General features: G+C 35.8%; 2 protein-coding genes across 2 annotated transcripts; both read right to left on the bottom strand.

The window, feature by feature from the left end:
• Positions 1-464: 464 nt before the first annotated feature.
• Positions 465-1,394, bottom strand: LOC311627568 (olfactory receptor 5G29-like; the record flags this gene model as incomplete). Its single annotated transcript, XM_084894071.1, has 1 exon — positions 465-1,394. One exon carries the CDS (start codon positions 1,392-1,394, stop codon positions 465-467), a length of 930 nt encoding a protein of 309 aa, XP_084750197.1.
• Positions 1,395-12,592: 11,198 nt separating this feature from the next.
• LOC311628039 (olfactory receptor 5G3-like) lies at positions 12,593-18,009 on the bottom strand (the record flags this gene model as incomplete). Its single annotated transcript, XM_084894913.1, has 2 exons — positions 17,998-18,009; positions 12,593-13,551 (listed from the first exon to the last, which is right to left on the bottom strand). The coding sequence occupies exon 2, from the start codon at positions 13,535-13,537 to the stop codon at positions 12,593-12,595; it is 945 nt and encodes a 314-aa protein (XP_084751039.1). The 5' UTR covers positions 13,538-13,551; positions 17,998-18,009.
• Positions 18,010-18,333: the final 324 nt, after the last annotated feature.

Here is an 18,333-nt window from a genome sequence, read left to right as displayed (position 1 = left end):
GGATGAAATTCAGATAAGGCTTTTATCCAGACCTCTTGTTCTTCTCTAATGGAGGATGGAATACAGGTTTTACTACATAGCCAGCTACATGCCACCAGATAAAGGTCAGGTGGAGGATCAAACCCTAGTGACCTGAAATGAAACGGTACCTTAGGAGTGAAGTCCTTATTAGCAATACTTATTTCTAGTACCTGCTCTCCCATTTCTTCCCATTGCTGGGTACCCACTGCTAGGTGTTCAGGACTTTGCCCTGGTGACATTCCATATTTGGCCTATTGTCAGCTCTGCTCATGCCTATATGACTACCTACCACATAAGTACTGTGGGACAGCTGCCAATGGTGTAACAAGTGCAAAATGGAACTATAAGAAGAAAGGGGAAAGAAAGGAAGCAAAGGAATATTTGAAACAATAATTACTGAGGAATGTTCTAACTCACTAATTACCACCCATTACTAAATCCTATTACTGCATTTTTCTTTCAAACTTGCTCCAGAATGCACTTTTTACCTCCTTGTTCCTCACACTGTAGATGAGGGGGTTCAGCATGGGGATGACCACAGTATAAAATAGAGAAATCACTTTATTGGTATCTAGGGAGGGACCTGACTCAGGAAGAACATAGACATAGAAAAGAGTCCCATACAGGATGCAAATGGTTGTCAGGTGAGAAGAACAAGTGGAGAAAGCTTTCTGCCTCCCATTAGCAGTCCGGATTTTCAGGATGGCCATCAGGATGAACACATAAGAGATGGTGATGATCATGCCACTGAACAACACAATAGCTCCAGCCATGATGAAAAGAACCAATCTATTGTTCTGGGTGTCAGCACATGCCAGGGAGAGAACAGGGAGAATGTCACAGAAGAAGTGGTTGACCACATTTGGACCACAGAAAGGTAAGCAAAAAGTGAAGGTCTCTTGAATAATGGCATTTAAAATGCCCATGGCATAAGGAGCTGCCACCAAGTGCACACAGACCTGCTGGGACATGATGACTGGGTACAACAGAGGGTTGCAGATGGCTATATACCGATCACAGGCCATGGCAGCCAGGAGGAAACACTCAGTAACTGCAAATTGACCAATAAACCACATCTGTACAGCACAGCCCATGAAGGAGATGACTTTTCTCTTCAGAAAGATATCAGACAACATCTTTGGAGCAATGGAAGAAGAGGAGCCAATATCCACAAGGGACAAGTGGCTGAGGAAAAAGTACATGGGTGTGTGGAGTCGGGAATCTGTCCAGATAAGGGCAACCATCCCCAAGTTTCCCCCCAATGTCACAAGATACACAAAGAGAAATATTAAGAAGAGTATCATCTTGTCTGGAAAATGGTCTGTCAAGCCCACAAAATAAAATTCAATCACTGCTGTTTGATTCTTTTCCATTGTTGGGTGGCAATCTGAAATGAGAGCAAAACAAAATCTTTTTTAAAAATCAATAATTTAAAAAGTCATATAGCCTTAGAATCCATGAGCTGTCAATATCTATGTTCTTCAGATAGTGTAAATATGTAATTTTACAGTTCAATTGTACTTTTCTTCTGATATCAAACAGTTCAGACATGTTAAATGGGAGAGCAGGTACTAGAAATAAGTATTGCTAATAAGGACTTCACTCCTAAGGTACCGTTTCATTTCAGGTCACTAGGGTTTGATCCTCCACCTGACCTTTATCTGGTGGCATGTAGCTGGCTATGTAGTAAAACCTCTCACTTTTTCATTTGCTACTCACTTTTATCAAATCATAATATGCTATAAATAATGTTTTCTAAACCCAGGAGAAGTACAACAAGCATTCATATGACTATTGTGCTAGTTATCTATGCAGTCTAGGCCAGTGTTTTTCAACCTTTTTTGGGCAAAGGCACACTTGTTTCATGAAAAAAATCACGAGGCACACCACCATTAGAAAATGTTAAAAAATTTAACTCTGTGCCTATATTGACTATATATAAAGTAATTCTCTTGAATAGGAATCAAATAAACACAAAGAAAGTATTTTATAATTACTTTATTATGAAATATTAAGTAAACAAAATAGTGAAAAATTATAAAATTCTTGTCTTGTCTGCACCTACGGCACACCAGGCAACATCTCGCAGCACACTAGTGTGCCGCAGAACAGAGGTTGAAAAACGCTGGTCTAGGCAATTTATATTAACGTGTATGAATTTTACCTATTTAACGTAAATGGATGAACTAGTGTTGCCTTCTAACTCTTTAATGTCATGATTTTAAACATGGACATTAGTTTTCATTTCCATTCAGTTGAGTGAAAGAATGTTGATTAGCTCAGAATCCACATTTCAGGAAAACTGTGAAAATAAATAAAACCCATAAATTCTTCATGCATTCAGCTTGATCTGGTAACTCACATAACTGAAGTAGGAAAATCCTTCTATTTCAATCCTATTATCAGTTACTTCTCCATCCTAACAACATGCTAATAAAGTTCTTGATCTGCTATTTGTCATTATATGCAACATGCACAGAGGGATACAGACCTTAATAGAGAAGAAAAATCTGAAGTAAAAAATATGGAGTTTCTTGCAGATCCAGAAGTGGCGATGGAATCTCAATGATCATGCTGGCCTTGCTGATGTCATTCTTTCTGGTCTAAACCTGAGCGTATCAGTCCACATTCCTACGTACATGAAGCCTGAGGGTCACTATGGGCAGTGAAATCCATGTAGAATTTATGGTCATCTATGAGAGGAGAGAGCACATGAAGACAGGAGAGAAAAAAAAATCACAGCTTGGTCTCCATGTGGAAGCTCATCATTCCCAACTCTCCTGTAACAAAGGACAGGAGAAGGTGGCCCTTTCATCATTTCCAAGTCCTTCTGCCTGTGAGTGTGATGGAAGCAGATGAACGAGTTGTGCTAATGCCTTTGAAGACACATTCTCATGATGCAGAAATAACTTTTCAATATCTCATCAACTGAAAAAAAACAACCAGAAACAGGAGCAAGACCAGGAACAGGATGACATGGCTGCTTCTTGGGACTTTTGACCATCAGGGATGTGGCTATGGATTTCTTTTAGTAGGAGTAAGGAATGCCTGGACCTAGCTCAGTGAAAATTGTACATGGGTGTGATTTTGAGGAACTACAGGAACCTGGTATCCTGGGTCTTGCTGTCTTTAAGCCAGTTGTTGTCACCTTTTTGGAGCCAATGAAGGAGCCCTGGGATATGAAGAGAAAAAAGACTATATCCATCCACCCAGCTATGTCCTCTAAGAACAACCAAATCTTATTGCAAAAGCCAGGAATAGAAAATTCATTCCATAAAATAATACTGAGTGCATATAATTGAGACTGAAGTAATCAATGCAATGAATATTGGGAAAACTTTACCAACAGCTGTAAATCCTAATAAACACCAGAGAACTCAGCTTCCATAGAACTATTATAATGTGGAAAATTCTTAGACCAAAAAGTCAAATTACAAGATACACCAAATTATTCATATTTTGGAGTAGACAAACAAATGAAGTAAATATAATAAAAATATTTTCATCAATCATCAAGTCATAATGAATAAAAGAATATTCATACTAGGAAGGAAACTTACAAATGTAATCTGTGTGGAAGAATCTGCAGTCTAATATTCAATCTAAATAGAAATAAGAAAATCCATACTAAAAAAAAAAGCAAAACCCTTACAAATGTAAAAAAAAAAAAATTTGATTTAATTGGTCTTTAGGTTTTACTACTACATCAAATATTGCATACTGGAGAGAAACCTTACAAATGTAAAGCCTGTGTCCAGGCCTTTAAATAACATTCATGTCTTACTCTACAGACTATTCATACTAGAGAGAAACCTTACATGTATAATGTGGCAAAGCCTTAAATGAGCACTCAAACCTTACTCACCATCAGGGAACTCACGGTGGACAGAAATCTTACAAATGTAGACCATGTGACAAAGCCTTCCAGCAGCATTAATATCTTGCTCAACATCTGAAAATGCATACTGATGACTACTAACCTTACAGATGTGAGGAATGTACAATAGTAATTGGACTTCAAGGGTGACCAAACATCTGAGAAATCATATTGGAGTGAAGCTTTTCAAAATTAGGGTACATGGCAAAGCCTTTAACGTGTGCTCAAAGCTTACTCAATATCTGAGAATTTATGCTGGAGAAAAAACAGTAAAAATATAAAGAATGTGCCAAAACTTTTAGCTGTTGTATAAGCTTCATTCAACATCGGAGAGTTTATATTGAAGAGAATCTTTACAGATGTATCATATGTGGCGAAGTCTTTATTCTGCATTTATATCTGACTCAACATCTGATAATTCATACTTGTTCAAAGCTTAACAAACATAAAGAATGTGGTAAAGCCTTACCCAGTACATGAAACTTGCTCAATATCAGAGAATTCAGACCAGAGAGAAACAATGCAAACATAACTAATGTGGCAAAACCTTTATTCAGCTTTCACAGCTTAAACAACATATGAGAATTCAGAGTAGGAAAAACTTGAAACTGAAGAGTGTTGGAAACCATATAGATGGACCTGCAGCCCCACTCAATGTCAGGGAAAGCGCACTGGGAAGAAATATTATATCCATAATATAGAAGGAAATACTTTTGTTCAAAATATACACTTCACTAAAGCCAAAGAATTTATGCTTGAAAGTGACTTTAAAGATGTTAAAAAAAAATTTGCAATGTAACTGAAAATAAATTTTAAAGTGTCATAGAATTCATACTGGAAATTTAGTCAATAATAGTTTTAAGGTATTACTAAAAATCAGAATGCTTATTATAGAGAAGAATCCAAAAGCTTAAAAACAGAAAATTACCTTTTTATGTTTGTTGATTTTGGAGACAGAGAAGCATCATTTTGTAGTTCCATTACTTGATGCATTCATTGGTTGATTTTTTTTAAGTAAGTTTTGATTTTATTTCTAGATAAGGTAAAAAAAAAAAATACAAGTATTGCATTGTGCTAAGAATAGGTAAGGTTCCCAAATACATGACTTTTTAAAAAATTAATTTCTCTATACAGTCATTAAAGTAATGAGATTTTCATTAAAAATACAATTGTCAATACCTTGGTTAAAATACATACTTGTATGTATTTTTGGCTGTTCACTTTCAAAGATAAGAATTGTTGTTAATATGCTTTCAGGAAGAAACTTTTTTGGTCCATTAAAATATTTCAGAAAAAAAATAAAAGCTTTTGCAAGTATCAGTAGAGCATGAAAGTTAAACTAGTGTCAAAGAAATGATCATTCAAATAATAAACTAAATGAGAATTTAAAAGCTTATTTATTTCACAAGACAATCAATACTTTTCTTATAAGCTATCATATCTTTACTACTAATAGTACTATGTGTACCGGCTAATAATGGTGGATTTTGTTATCAAAGAAAACCTGATAATTTCAAAAGAAACATCAAAAGTGCTTTATTCTAAGTAATGTCCATCGCTAGCTACACATTTCCCCATTTTACAAAGGTTGATTCTTGTATGTGCCTTGACCTGGGATTGAGTTCACAACCTTGGCATGTCAGGACAATATTCTAAGCAACTGAGCTACTCAGTCATGGCCCATGGCCAGATAATTACTTTTTAGTGTGCTTCAAAATATCAAGAGGATTGAGGTTTGGATTGTGTATAATTACTTACATTGTATTCTATTATATATTGATAGTATTTGAGATATTTTGAGAAGAAAATATTTATGTGATTTAACTCTCATATCTATTGATGTTATTATGTTTTTATTCCTAGTATATATGTAAAATTATGGGGGTGATTGTTCCTGCCTTAAAACCTGGAGCTCTGTAGATTAAGTAGGTTAACTCATATCTACCTTTTCATGGAAGATTAAGGACATTGTAAGAACAATGTATGAAGAAAATCTAAATGGAGACGCAGTTTGTGGTTGACTTAAAACATTGTTCTATGTTATCTTGAAGAGCATCTTTTTTTGTTAACTAATGTAAGATAGAAGCACATTATAAATTTGAACTAGTTTTTTCAATTACTCTTAAAAACATATGGTGGAAATTCATTCAAAATCCTAATATATCTTCATAGGATTCTTAAGTATCTGTGATGTGCAATTTCACCCTAATTCAATATAACCACATCTCAACTAGAACTGAAAAAAGTATATTTCCAAATAAGGTCATATTGTGAGGATCTGGGTGGACATGAATATTTGAGGGACACTATTAAAGGTGTAAACATATAGAGAGCAAGAAGAGCTATGAAGATAAGAAAGAATTTCAGCTCAAATGCCACTGTATGTGAAGCACAGTAGACAAGAATCAGCACAAGCTGGAACCAAGTGAGCTTAGAATCAAACATTGGCTGAGTCTTTCTGCATAAATGGCTTTGTCTCATTAGTGTATGTTTTGTTTTTGTTTTTAATATATTTTATTATTGATTTTGTACAGAGAGGAAGGGAGAGAGACAGAGTTAGAAACATCGATGAGAGAGGGTCATAGACCAGCTGCCTCTTGCACACCCCCCACTGGGAATATGCCCGCAACCAAGGTACATGCCCCTGACCGGAATCGAACCAGGGACCCTTCAGTCCCCAAGCCGACGCTGTATCCATTGAGCCAAACCAGTCTCAGCTCATTAGTGTATGTTTAAAATAAATGAAGACTACTTAGCTCACAGGGCTACTTGAAAGAGCGTACTAAATAAAGCTAACCAAACACCTGTAACATAGTAAGTGCTCATAAAATTTTCAATAATTAGTTTTAAAACTAATTCTATGCTTCTTTTTTCTCTCTTTTACTTATTTTTTCTAAAACCTCAGGTCACTATTAGTTTCTTCCTCATCATGATTCTGTATCACCATAACATCTCTTTAAGTAGCACTTATCAAATGTATTACATTATTTCCCAACAAAGAGCAACATGAGCAAAAAAAATCTGCTTTATTAATATTTATATTCCCTATGCTTATCAGAGTACATGGAGGGAATTAGGTAATTGAATAAACAAATATGAGAGAAAGAAAATTATCACCATAATTTCAACCATACTTTCTTCAACTGCACATTCAACTACATATACCGGGGCAGTATCATATTACAGTTATGGAGACAATATATATATCAGTCTGATTCTCAGCAAAGAAACATGGAGAAAGCAGCTATAATAACAAACCCAAACAAAAACAGTGACCATCTCAGGTGATGTTGTCCTCTTATGTGGAAATATGAGCTTTAGGCTGGAGATAAAAAAGGAAACTGCCTCTTATCTTCAAATATTGAAATTGCTATTCTGACAAGGGCTATTATGAACAATGGCAGTTTCACTTCGTTCTCTGAGTAGCCCCAGAATACAAATGCTGTCCTGAGGGATTTCAATTATTTAAGCTCAAAAAAGTAAGAAATTTTTCAAAATTAGGAAATTCCAAAAGTGAACAATTGATTTTGGAGACACAACCAATCAATTTAGGGAACACCCTCAGACAGAGATCAAACAGAAGATTGCAAAACAAATAAAGTTAGGAAGTTGAGCAATCCATCAGTAAAACATTTGTACATCTGAGTTGTGTCATCATATTAAGTACATTGTCCCAATTCAGAGTAATGAAATTATATTTTCTTATGTTCCACATGACATAATCCAGGATATTATACTAAATGCATAGGCCTAATATTAATTTTTCCTGACCACTATTGCTGACAAATTAATTTTGTTCATAAAATATAAATAGGAAGGAGGGAGCAGACTATTTCAATTGACCCACAAAAAGTCATGGTGTGGGACACTCTGGGACAGTCATCTGAACACTCTATTCAATGTGTGATCCATGAATTAACAACAGCATCATCCAGGAGCTTATCACAAATGCAGACTCTGAAGCCTCACTCTAGTTCCACACAATCAAAATCTTCATTTTCACAAAATCCCCAGATGATACACACACATTAAAGCTTCTAAGCACTATCAGAGTCATGTACATTTCTATAGGAACCTTCCAGTAAATCGCCTGTTGTAAACAAGGATAATATCGTCCTATGATAGCTAATAATATTAAATATAAAATTGAATTGCCATTATGGCACAACTTCAGTTGGCAAAAGTGGTCCCATATTTATTTTATCTCCCCAATAAATTATTTATGGAAATCCTCATTGACTTTGTTTGCTTTAGTCATATGAGTGGCTGTTACTTAATGATAGTTTTTTATACAAATCTAAGCTTTCAACAAAAGCATAACCTATTGCAGGCAATATTGTTTTATTTATGAGTGGGCTCATATTATTACAGAAAAAAAATCATGTAATCAAATTCATAAATAATTAGTTTTTAAAACGTAAATGCCAAAAACCACCAGTAGTGGAATACTGGCCATGCTATATCACTGGATTTTGATTAAAATAGAGAGATTGAATAAACATTTTGTTAACCCATATAGGCATAAAGACCTGCTATTTAGTTATAAAAATCATGTAAATTTTCTGTTTATTATGAAGCATGCACAAGAATATTTGAGCCAAGATATTCCATTTGGAATGTTTTAAAAAATAAATTTGGCCATGTAATAATAACTACCTAATTTTATGAGTTTGGCTAATCCAAAATTGAGAACAGTCACTACTTTGATAAAATCCCTGATTTACCTCTTTTAATTACTTCAAATTTTGTGGACTTCTGGCCTCAGACAAGAAGAAATGAGTCTATCCAATGTGATGTTCTAAAAGAAAATTCTGTTTTCACTCTTATAAAGATGAATGATCTTAGTCCTGATTTCCTTAGAGTCTAACAAAACATATTAAATACAATAGTTTCTTGCCTTTTCTGACTCACATATTGCATAATATGAAATACATATTTTTCTTACATGTTTGAGTCAATTGGTATCTGATCCCTGAAGAATTCTGAAACTCAGAGTCTACATCCATAGAGAATAAATTAAAATAAAATAGTATGGAGTCTGAGCCAATATTACTTCACAATGGAATTTTTTCTCAAAGGAGGGCTCCTGAAAAAAAATACATCTTGATGCCGTCTTGAAAATGGAAAAAACTTTCTTTGAACAAGAAGTACTTGATGCAAAGAGACAAAAATCACAATTCAAATACTACATCTGAGAGTTGGTACAAGTTGTTTTGGAAGGTTGGACATAAGTATGAAAAAAAATCAAATATAAAACAAAAAACTAAACATGGAAATAACTTGCTTAAGGTTTATTCAGTATGACTAGGGAAAATCCTCTATTGATTTAAAAACTCCCAAAGTCCAGTTGCAGATTCACTTCTATACAAATAACATGCTTAGGGGTCAAAAATCCCATACAATCATTTCTGGGATCAGTAAAATATACAATATTCTTAAACTTTAAATCAATCACATTAAGTTATGTTCAAGAACAGGGCTATACCAACTAAATTCCATTAAATTCTAACCCATATGTAATTAGAAATCAAAAACCTGGAAAATTCTAGGTTTTATAGAACAGTTTTGATAAGACTTTGAAGAGCTCTTTTGGCTTTGAAATGATTGGTTTTAGTTATAGGTTGTTTAATAAAAGAAAAAAGCACCTTGTTTTATTGTTTGAAGTTTCAAAATATCCTCTATAATTTGTGTTATGAGCTAAATTTTTTCCCCAAAATGCATATATGGAAGCCCTAACCCCTAACGTGACTATATAGGGAGATAGAGCCTTTAATGAGGTCATTAAGGTTGAATGAGGTCATAAGAGTGGGACCCCAGTCTGTAAAGGAATTCATTTGTTTCCTGTGCTACCCAGGTTGTGGTATTCTGTTATTATAGCAATAGCAGACTAATACAATTGGATAGAAACTTTCCCAAAGAAATGAGAGTTAAAAGAAGAATGGCACCAAATGCTATCAAAGAGAAAAATAAATGTGCATTATAGACAAAGCCAACAAGATTATAAAAAGCAGCACAAGAAAATATAATCTCTATTTATTTCAGATACAGATTTATACACATTTCTCACCCAGTAATCTTCACCTGCATGCATATATGCTTCCTCATCTTCAAGGCCTTCTTTATATATATTTTATTGATTTCACCCTTTCCCCACTGCTGGAGGAGAGGAGCCTTCCTTTGCCTGGCAGTGTTTCCCAAAGTGTGGTATGTGTACACCCAGGGGTACGGGAAGAGTTTGGTGGGGATATGCACTGCACCGTGCTTAGCTGTGCCTAATTCTACGTTCTCATGAGTACGAGGGGTACTCAGCGTTACGAAAATTATAGAAGGGGCACACATATGTCAAAAGTTTGGGAAACACTGGACTAGAGAATGTAAAGAGGACTCACTGCATCAGATGTTACATAAGAAAAAAAAAGTGTTTTTTCTCAAGATCTAGCTCACCTCCCTTCATGATTTAATAACCAGAGGCAATGCTTAGAATATGACCTGATGACTAAGGAGAATTGGCCCTATTATTCATCAGAATTGTTATAGGACATGACTAATAAGTATCAGTCAGAAGTGGGAAAGCTTGTGGGGGGTTATACATTTTGAGGGTAATGTGCTTAGGATGGAAGAAACATAAAGCTGGATAAGGAAGAATTTACTGATGTGGAAGAACTCCAGCGACTCTCAGAAATTAGCTTGTAGGCAAGGTACCAGGAGCTGATTCTAATGCACTATTGGGATGTCTCCTTGAATCCCTGGGAACTGGCAGTCTGCAATAGGTGGGTAGAGTTACCGTTATTACCATGGTGAAATGTTGAAGAAGAGGTCTAAATGTGCTTACAGACAGGGATATTTGAAAGGACTTAAGATCTAAGACTAGAGAAGATAACCGGTGACTGTGTTCCTTCCACTAAAGCAATATAGAAAAGGACTATGGGAGGGCCTTCAGCTTGGTGAGAAGCTCAGTGATATGAGTTGTAGTTAGGCATCTAGGCTTCCAAAAATCAATGGAGATTATAAGGTTCCAGAACACGTGAATCTAGAAATGAATGCCACCACCAAAGATATAAAGGATGCAGTGGAGGTAGTCCCATTATCTATTTCATTCAGCAGTATTGTCCCTCCAGAAACCAGTTGGCTCTTAGAAAATGGCTGTGAACTGCTTCAAAGGTTGTTGTGTGAGTAGGTAGCCAGGCTTGCCATATGAGCTGGGTCCTGGCTGATCCTCCAATAATAAAGTCAGACGAAAATGATACATCTAAATCGAGCCCCAGTGGGACCAGAGAGCTTGATTAAGCTACAACTCAAATATGTATGAATAAAACCTCTTCTTTTCAACCTCCAATCCCACTCCTAATGAAGTAATCAAAGTCAGGATGTTGTTGTATATCCTTTATATTTCTCCCTATGCTCATTTACACATGCATAGACATGTATATTTCATTCATTACATAGATTTTCCTTTTTTTCTTATATATCAGCGTTGTACATTGATCTTCAACTTGGTCTTTTTTCACCAACAGTGACAGTATACAATAGTTCTCTCCAGGTCAGCCCATGATTACCTAAGTCAGTGTTTTTATTTACTGCACATTTCACGGGGGGAACAAAGGTACTTCGAATGATAGATCTTCAAGTCATTTCTGTTCTTTATTTTTTGCCACTACACATTATGCTGAAATATGTGTTATCTTATGCATTGGCATTTATATTTCTGTAGTTTGATTTCTAAAGGAGGGATTTCTAGGTCAAATGCCATATAAATTTTAAATAGAAACTACCAAGTAATTTTGTAGAAATGGAGCAATTCTTCCTATCATCAGGAAAAATAACAGTGTACATCATCAAACAGGAATTTAACCATCATTGAAAACTTTAAACGTTTAATCTGCTGGGAAAGGCACTGTGTTGCATTATCATTGCATTTCACTTACTTGACCAATCATGATGTTGAACATTTTTCCATACATTTTTGGCAATTTGCATTCCCATTTCCTTGAACTGCCTATTCAATAGTCCATTTATTCACTATTTTAAATATATATATTTTATTGATTTTTTACAGAGAGGATGGGAGAGGGATAGAGAATCAGAAACATCGATGAAAGAGAATCATCAATCAGCTGCCTCTTGCATACCCCCTACTGGGATGTTCCTGCAACCAAGGTACATGCCCTTGACCAGAATAGAACCCGGGACCCTTCAGTCCACAGGCTCTATCTACTGAGCCAAACCAGTTTCAGCTATTCACTATTTTTATTGTGAGTTTTGGAATATTCTTTGAATAGGAAACAAGGAATATTATCACATTGTTTGGCACATGTGCACAAATTTTTCTCTCGTTTTATTACTTGTCTTTTAATACTGTTCCTGGTGCTTTGAAATCTCCATAATAACTTTTAGTTTTATGGTTCAGATGAGATAGTATTCATGTACCCATGATTGTACAAATATTTACCTAAGTTTTCTCTCAATATATTTGCACATTTATATTCTCAATTCATCTTGATATTATTTTGAAACCACATGATGTCACAGTGAACAAGACTAAGGCGGGAAAATATTTAAGAACTACTCCTTTTTTTTTTTCAAATAACCTGTGAACTAGCAAAACCAGGACTTATCTGCAGTTTCTGATTTCCACTTCAATATTCTGTGCATTCTGTACCAACATCTGTGGTGCAGCACACATATAATTCTATTCTACCTACCTGTTAGAAATTTTTTTCTTTCAAGCATCCTCCTGAATGCATCTTTCACCTCCTTGTTTCTCAAGCTATAGATAGGAGGGTTCAGCATGGGGATGACCACAGTATAAAATAGAGAAATCACTTTATTGATATCAAGGAAGGGACCTGAATCAGGCACAACATAGATATAGAAAAGAGTCCCATACAGGATGCAGATGGCTGCCAAGTGAGAAGAGCAAGTGGAAAAAGCCTTCCTCCTCCCATCAGCAGTCTGGATCTTCATGATGGCCACCAGGATGCACACATAGGAAATAGTAATGATTAGGCCACTGAGTACTCCTATAGCTCCAGCCAAGATGAAAAGCACTAACCTATTGTTCCGGGTGTCTGCACATGCTAGGGACAGCAGTGGTGAAATGTCACAGAAGAAGTGATTGATAACATTTGGACCACAGAAAGGTAAGCAAAAAGTGAGAACGGTATGGGTCATTGTACTTATAAGAGCCATGGCATATGGCCCTGCCACCAGCTGCACACAGACCCTCTGGGACATAATGAGTGTATACAATAAAGGCTTACAGATGGCCATATACCGGTCATAGGCCATGGAAGCCAGGAGGAAACATTCAGTTGCCACAAAAAGACCGAAGAACCACAGCTGTGTAGCACAACCCATGAAAGAGATGCTTCTCTTCTCTGCAAAGATATCACACAGTGTCTTGGGGGCAATGGAGGAGGAGGAACAAATATCTACAAAGGACAAGTGGCTGAGGAAAAAGTACATGGGTGTGTGGAGCCTGGGATCGATCCATATGAGGGTGATCATCCCCAAGTTACCCCCCAGTGTGACAAGATAGATGAAAAGAAGCATGGCAAAGAGGCCCATCTGCTGATGGAGGTGATCTGTGAGGCCCACGAAAAGAAATTCAGTCACTGCCGTCTGATTCTTGTCTGCCATTGGTCATGTATAATCTGTTATTAAAAAAGGAATTTTCATTATTAAAAACATATCATTAACAGTCACAAATAATATTTTAACCTAATGTCAGATTAGCTAATCAGATCTATAACATACAATTATTGAAATGTGTAAATATTGTTGAACTGGAAGATAATATTTCTAGAAACTAGGTCTGGACAGTGGTGCAAAAATCTTGCACATTCTTGGACTATTTACCCTTGATCTCTTTGGACCTCATACTCTCTCTCATAAAAGAGTCCAACCACCTAAAACTCCTTCAAGTTATAAAATTGTGTTTAAAATGAGGATTACTCTTTGTGTTTCACCTTAGATGTAACAGTAAAACCCACTCAAGAATACCCTCCCTGGGAGTGCTGTCAGATCCTAACATGAGCCATTGGGAAAGATTAAGCAGGAAGTTCTTGTTCTTACTCAATAATCAGTGCCATTCTAACATTATTAAGACACAATTTATAGATGTGTGCATCAATCTATTTCCTACTATTATTTATAAAAGGATGTGGAAATGATAAACACACACCCGACAAAAGGGTTATTCATATAAAGGACTGTGATGGATGAAGAAATTAAAAGTTCCCACTTTTGAGATAAAGTTGTAAGTGTTGGACAGCAGGTTGTCATGGAAATTGCATAGAAAATAAAGCATCTGTTGCACCAAAATAATGTAAATTTATTTTATGTGATTTCTCATATTTCTATGAACATCTTTTAAGGCATTTATCCTGAAATCTGTCAGGCCATGTCAATTATAGTAATAAAATATGTAAAATATCAAATGCATAATATTTTATGCAGGGAACATTCTCAAGAAAGTATTATTTTCTGACTCATTAGTCAGAGAGAAAACTTAAAATTATAGAAAAGGAACACTATGTATGATAATTTATATGAAAAAAATCGGATTTTAAATAACTATTATCACTTTAAGTAATGTCCTCTTTGGATAAAATAGAACAATATAGTGTTCTTGAATTTTACAATAATTATATGTTAAACTTGACATAGTGATGATATCTGTTCTATTTATGATTATTTCATTATTATCTTGATCATTTGCTTCTATGTGGAGTATATTTTTAGCAGTCACAAAGACAATTCTAGGTTTATATTAGGAGCATCATCTATTGCATGAATGTTTTTGTTTATGCCTATCCAAATATGTTTATATAGCTATGTGAGGATAAGGGGTTGTACAGACTGCTTCTGGTTTCTTTCTTTCTCTTCCTCCCTTTCATTTTTTCTTTGTATCTTTTCGTCTTTCCATCCCTCCTTCTGTCCTTTCTTCCTTTCTGATGTATGTATGTATGTATGTATGTATGTATGTATGTATGTATGTATTTGAATATAAGTCATTTTGAATCTCCTTTAAAAGAGGAGGATCTCTCTACCCCTTTCATAGCTAACATTCTGTGACCTCATAGACATTATAGTATCTCTATATTATAAAGAAATAAACAGGAATTCGTACAGAAAAAAAAGTCACACAAGCCATTTATTTAGTCTCATAAGGTCGTGAACAAAATGCCAAGGTCTTCTCTCTTTAAAGAGCCTGGGGTGGGGAGGTTACATTCCCAGAATTCATTTCATGTTCCTCCACCATATTAAAAAAAAAAAAATCGCATTATCCAAAAGCAGTGTACTCACTTCTTTAAAAAAAATAAATCTATTGGTAAAATCTGTTTAGTAAAATTATAAAATATTCCAAGTGTTTATTTTTATGCTACATCATCAGTATGTGTGCCCACCAGCCAAAGTCAAATCATCTTCCATCACCATATATTTGACCCTTTTACTACCACCTGACTCCCCTTCCCTCTGGTAACCACCAGACTGTAGTCTGCGTCTATGCATTTCCATTTTATATCCCACATATGTACTCACTTCTTTAAGGATATTCTTTATGTATCTTCATTAACTGCTTTGAAAGAAAAAAATCATTTTCTGAAAGTAAGAGTGGAACAGTCAACTTCCCTCATGGTGGTAGCCTTTGCGAGGGGCATGACTTTCTAGGTACTTGATGAAGGAGGCAAATGCCCCATCTTAAAGGGACTGGGAGTTAAGAGACCTGCGCATTGATTCACCTACTCCCTAGAATAAGGTACATTTACTTAGGAGTTTTCAATAATTTAGAGCCAGATCCCCAAAGAACGAAAACCTCAAGAGTTTACACCTGAAGGGACAAAATTAAAATTATCTAGGTGGCATTTGGACCAAGTATTATTTCTAACCTGTACGTTTTCTTAAAGAGGGGGTTCTTAAAACAAACACGGACACACAACAACAACAATAATGTAGGGTTTCTTTTACCCTTGGGGATCCTTCTTTGCCAAAAGAAAGCCCTCTTTTCTATCAGTGAGGAATGACTCTGGGCAGCCAGAACCAGCTGGGATGAAGTGATTTGCTGCCTGGGCTCTGGAGCTATATGCATTTCCTTGGTGTAAAATCTCAATCCATAGTTTACTAAGTGTGTCGCTTTGAGCAAGCTTCTACATCTCTCGTGCCTCATTCTCTTAATCTCTAAAATAAAGAAAGCAATGGTTTCTAGCTCACAGAGATGTTGGGAGAGTTTAATGAAATAATACATTTAAAGTTCTTATAACAAGATGTCCAGCCAGAGTCAGTGCTCATTTGGTGTGATTTAAAGATCTATAGGGTAGCTGGAGCGATATCTAGACTTAAATATAAAACAGCAGCTCTAAGTATCATTTGCTTATTTCTAGGCAAACATAATAACCAGTCACTGGGCTCCAAAGCTGAAATAGATGAGAAATTTTTCAATGAAGGAATTGGTCTGGAAAGACAAAATTTAAATAACTTAAGGTAAGAAAGGTATTTCCTTCTTATTTTGCAAATAAGAAAATCTCCACCCAAAGCATTTGGAACTTGTTCAAGGTCACAGAGCAAGTTTATGTCCTTGTTGGAACCTGACTTTCAGCCCAGTGCAAAATAAAAAGTCAAAAAGCCTGCTAAAATCTCAAATAAGAAATCATTACTAGAATGAGTCTAGATCTGGCCTATTAAAAATCCACTGAAGCAGACTTCAAAACCTGGCTAATGACCACATAAGGCCAGCAGGTGGCAATACATCCACATACAAAGAAGTCGCTGCATTGACATTCAGTCTCCTCAAGTTCTGTCCTCTCTTTACTCAAAACCACAGCAGAAAATCTAAACTCAACCATCAATGTCCTGACCACACCATAAGATCTATTTTGCCTGTGGAGCTTCACATATCCCTAATTATGAACTGACTGCCAAGTCAGAATTTCTCACAACAGTTGACTCCAGAAGTCCTTATTATTAATTAATCGACTTGCTGAAGCAAGAACAACTTTTTAAGAACTTAAGAAGATTTATTGCATCTATGACTCACCCATTAAGTCATTCTAGTGTTTATCGAGTAGAAAATATTACCTTATGCCTTATTGGCAATTCATGGGGGTAACATTAAATGCCTCACTTCCAGTTTCTCCCCTCCAAAAAAATATAAATATTCAAAAGAAAAAGGAATAAAAACTGTAAGTGGGTAAAAAAATAACTTGAGACCAAAAATATGCAAAGTCACGTTTGAAAGATTTCTTCTATTTCATTGGACAAGAATGTGAATAATTAGCTTATATTAAGACAGAATATAACCAAGCCCTGGCCAGAGGTTCAGTTGGTTAGAGCATTCTCCCCACATACCCAGGTTGTGGGTTTGATTGCCAGTCAGAACACATACAGGAATCAACCAATGAATCCATAGATAAGTGGAACAACAAATTGATGTTTTCGTCTCTCTATGTCTAAAAATCAATAAATAAAAATTTAAAAAATAAATAAAGATAGGATATAACCATAAAAGAGCTTGCTAGTAATGGAACCACCAAAACACACAAACAAAAAAAGTTTAAAAGCAGAGGCAAAGGGTGGAAGTTTCCATGCAAGTACATTAGATGGGGTAAGGAACTCGAGTATCATTCTTATGACAGCTGAGCCAGAGGCCACTAGATATTGAAATCTAAGCCACATCTCCCTTACCCATTTCCATATCCACCAAGCAAGCTTCAAGATAGTATAACACACCTCACATACACATAGTAGATATTCTCCAGGTAGCCCGAATGAATGAGGCCTATGGGAGTTCACTGTCAATGGACTCTAAATACCTAATGATAAAATCATACACTGGTACTCTACTTTTATGCATCATCTTTGTGAGATTCGGCAGGGGCGGTGGGGCTTATTTGTATCATTCTCCTGTGATATTCCTTGGCTCAAATCAGAAGCCATTGATCCAATTACCCTCAAGACCAAGAATGTGTACTTGAAACCCAAACTAGATTCTGGACTAGAAATGTCCAAAGTAAATATTTTTTTAAGACTTTTGGTAATCCACTCAGCTTCTTCTCCTGACACTTCAAATTCATGGGCTTAACTTTCATACAACAACAAACCTTATTTGGTGACTATTCAACTGGCTTACATATAGTACTCTTATTTGCGACCTCTGCAGAGATGGGGATACATGGTCACCTGCTGCTTTGGAGACTTCATGATGGCAGTTAACTTGCATGTAGCCCTTCTCTCCTGGACATATGGGCAATTGGATGATTAGATAATATCAAAAAGAATCCTAAGGTCAATTCGAATTATGTTCCAAAAAGAAGCAAATTTGGTGTCATATTGTTTTAGGCCAGATAAATTGACAACGAAAAACCTGTTATCATCACTTTTATTTTGCCAGTTCAAAGGTCACTTGTTAGTCTTCCTTCCTTCCATTTACCAACACC

The sequence above is a fragment of the Pipistrellus hanaki genome (genome assembly GCF_964339955.1).
Source record: "Pipistrellus hanaki genome assembly, chromosome: 9".
NCBI classification, from domain to species: Eukaryota; Metazoa; Chordata; class Mammalia; order Chiroptera; family Vespertilionidae; genus Pipistrellus; species Pipistrellus hanaki.
Note: the sequence above shows the minus strand (reverse complement) of the source record. Positions and strands in the feature narration are given on the sequence as shown.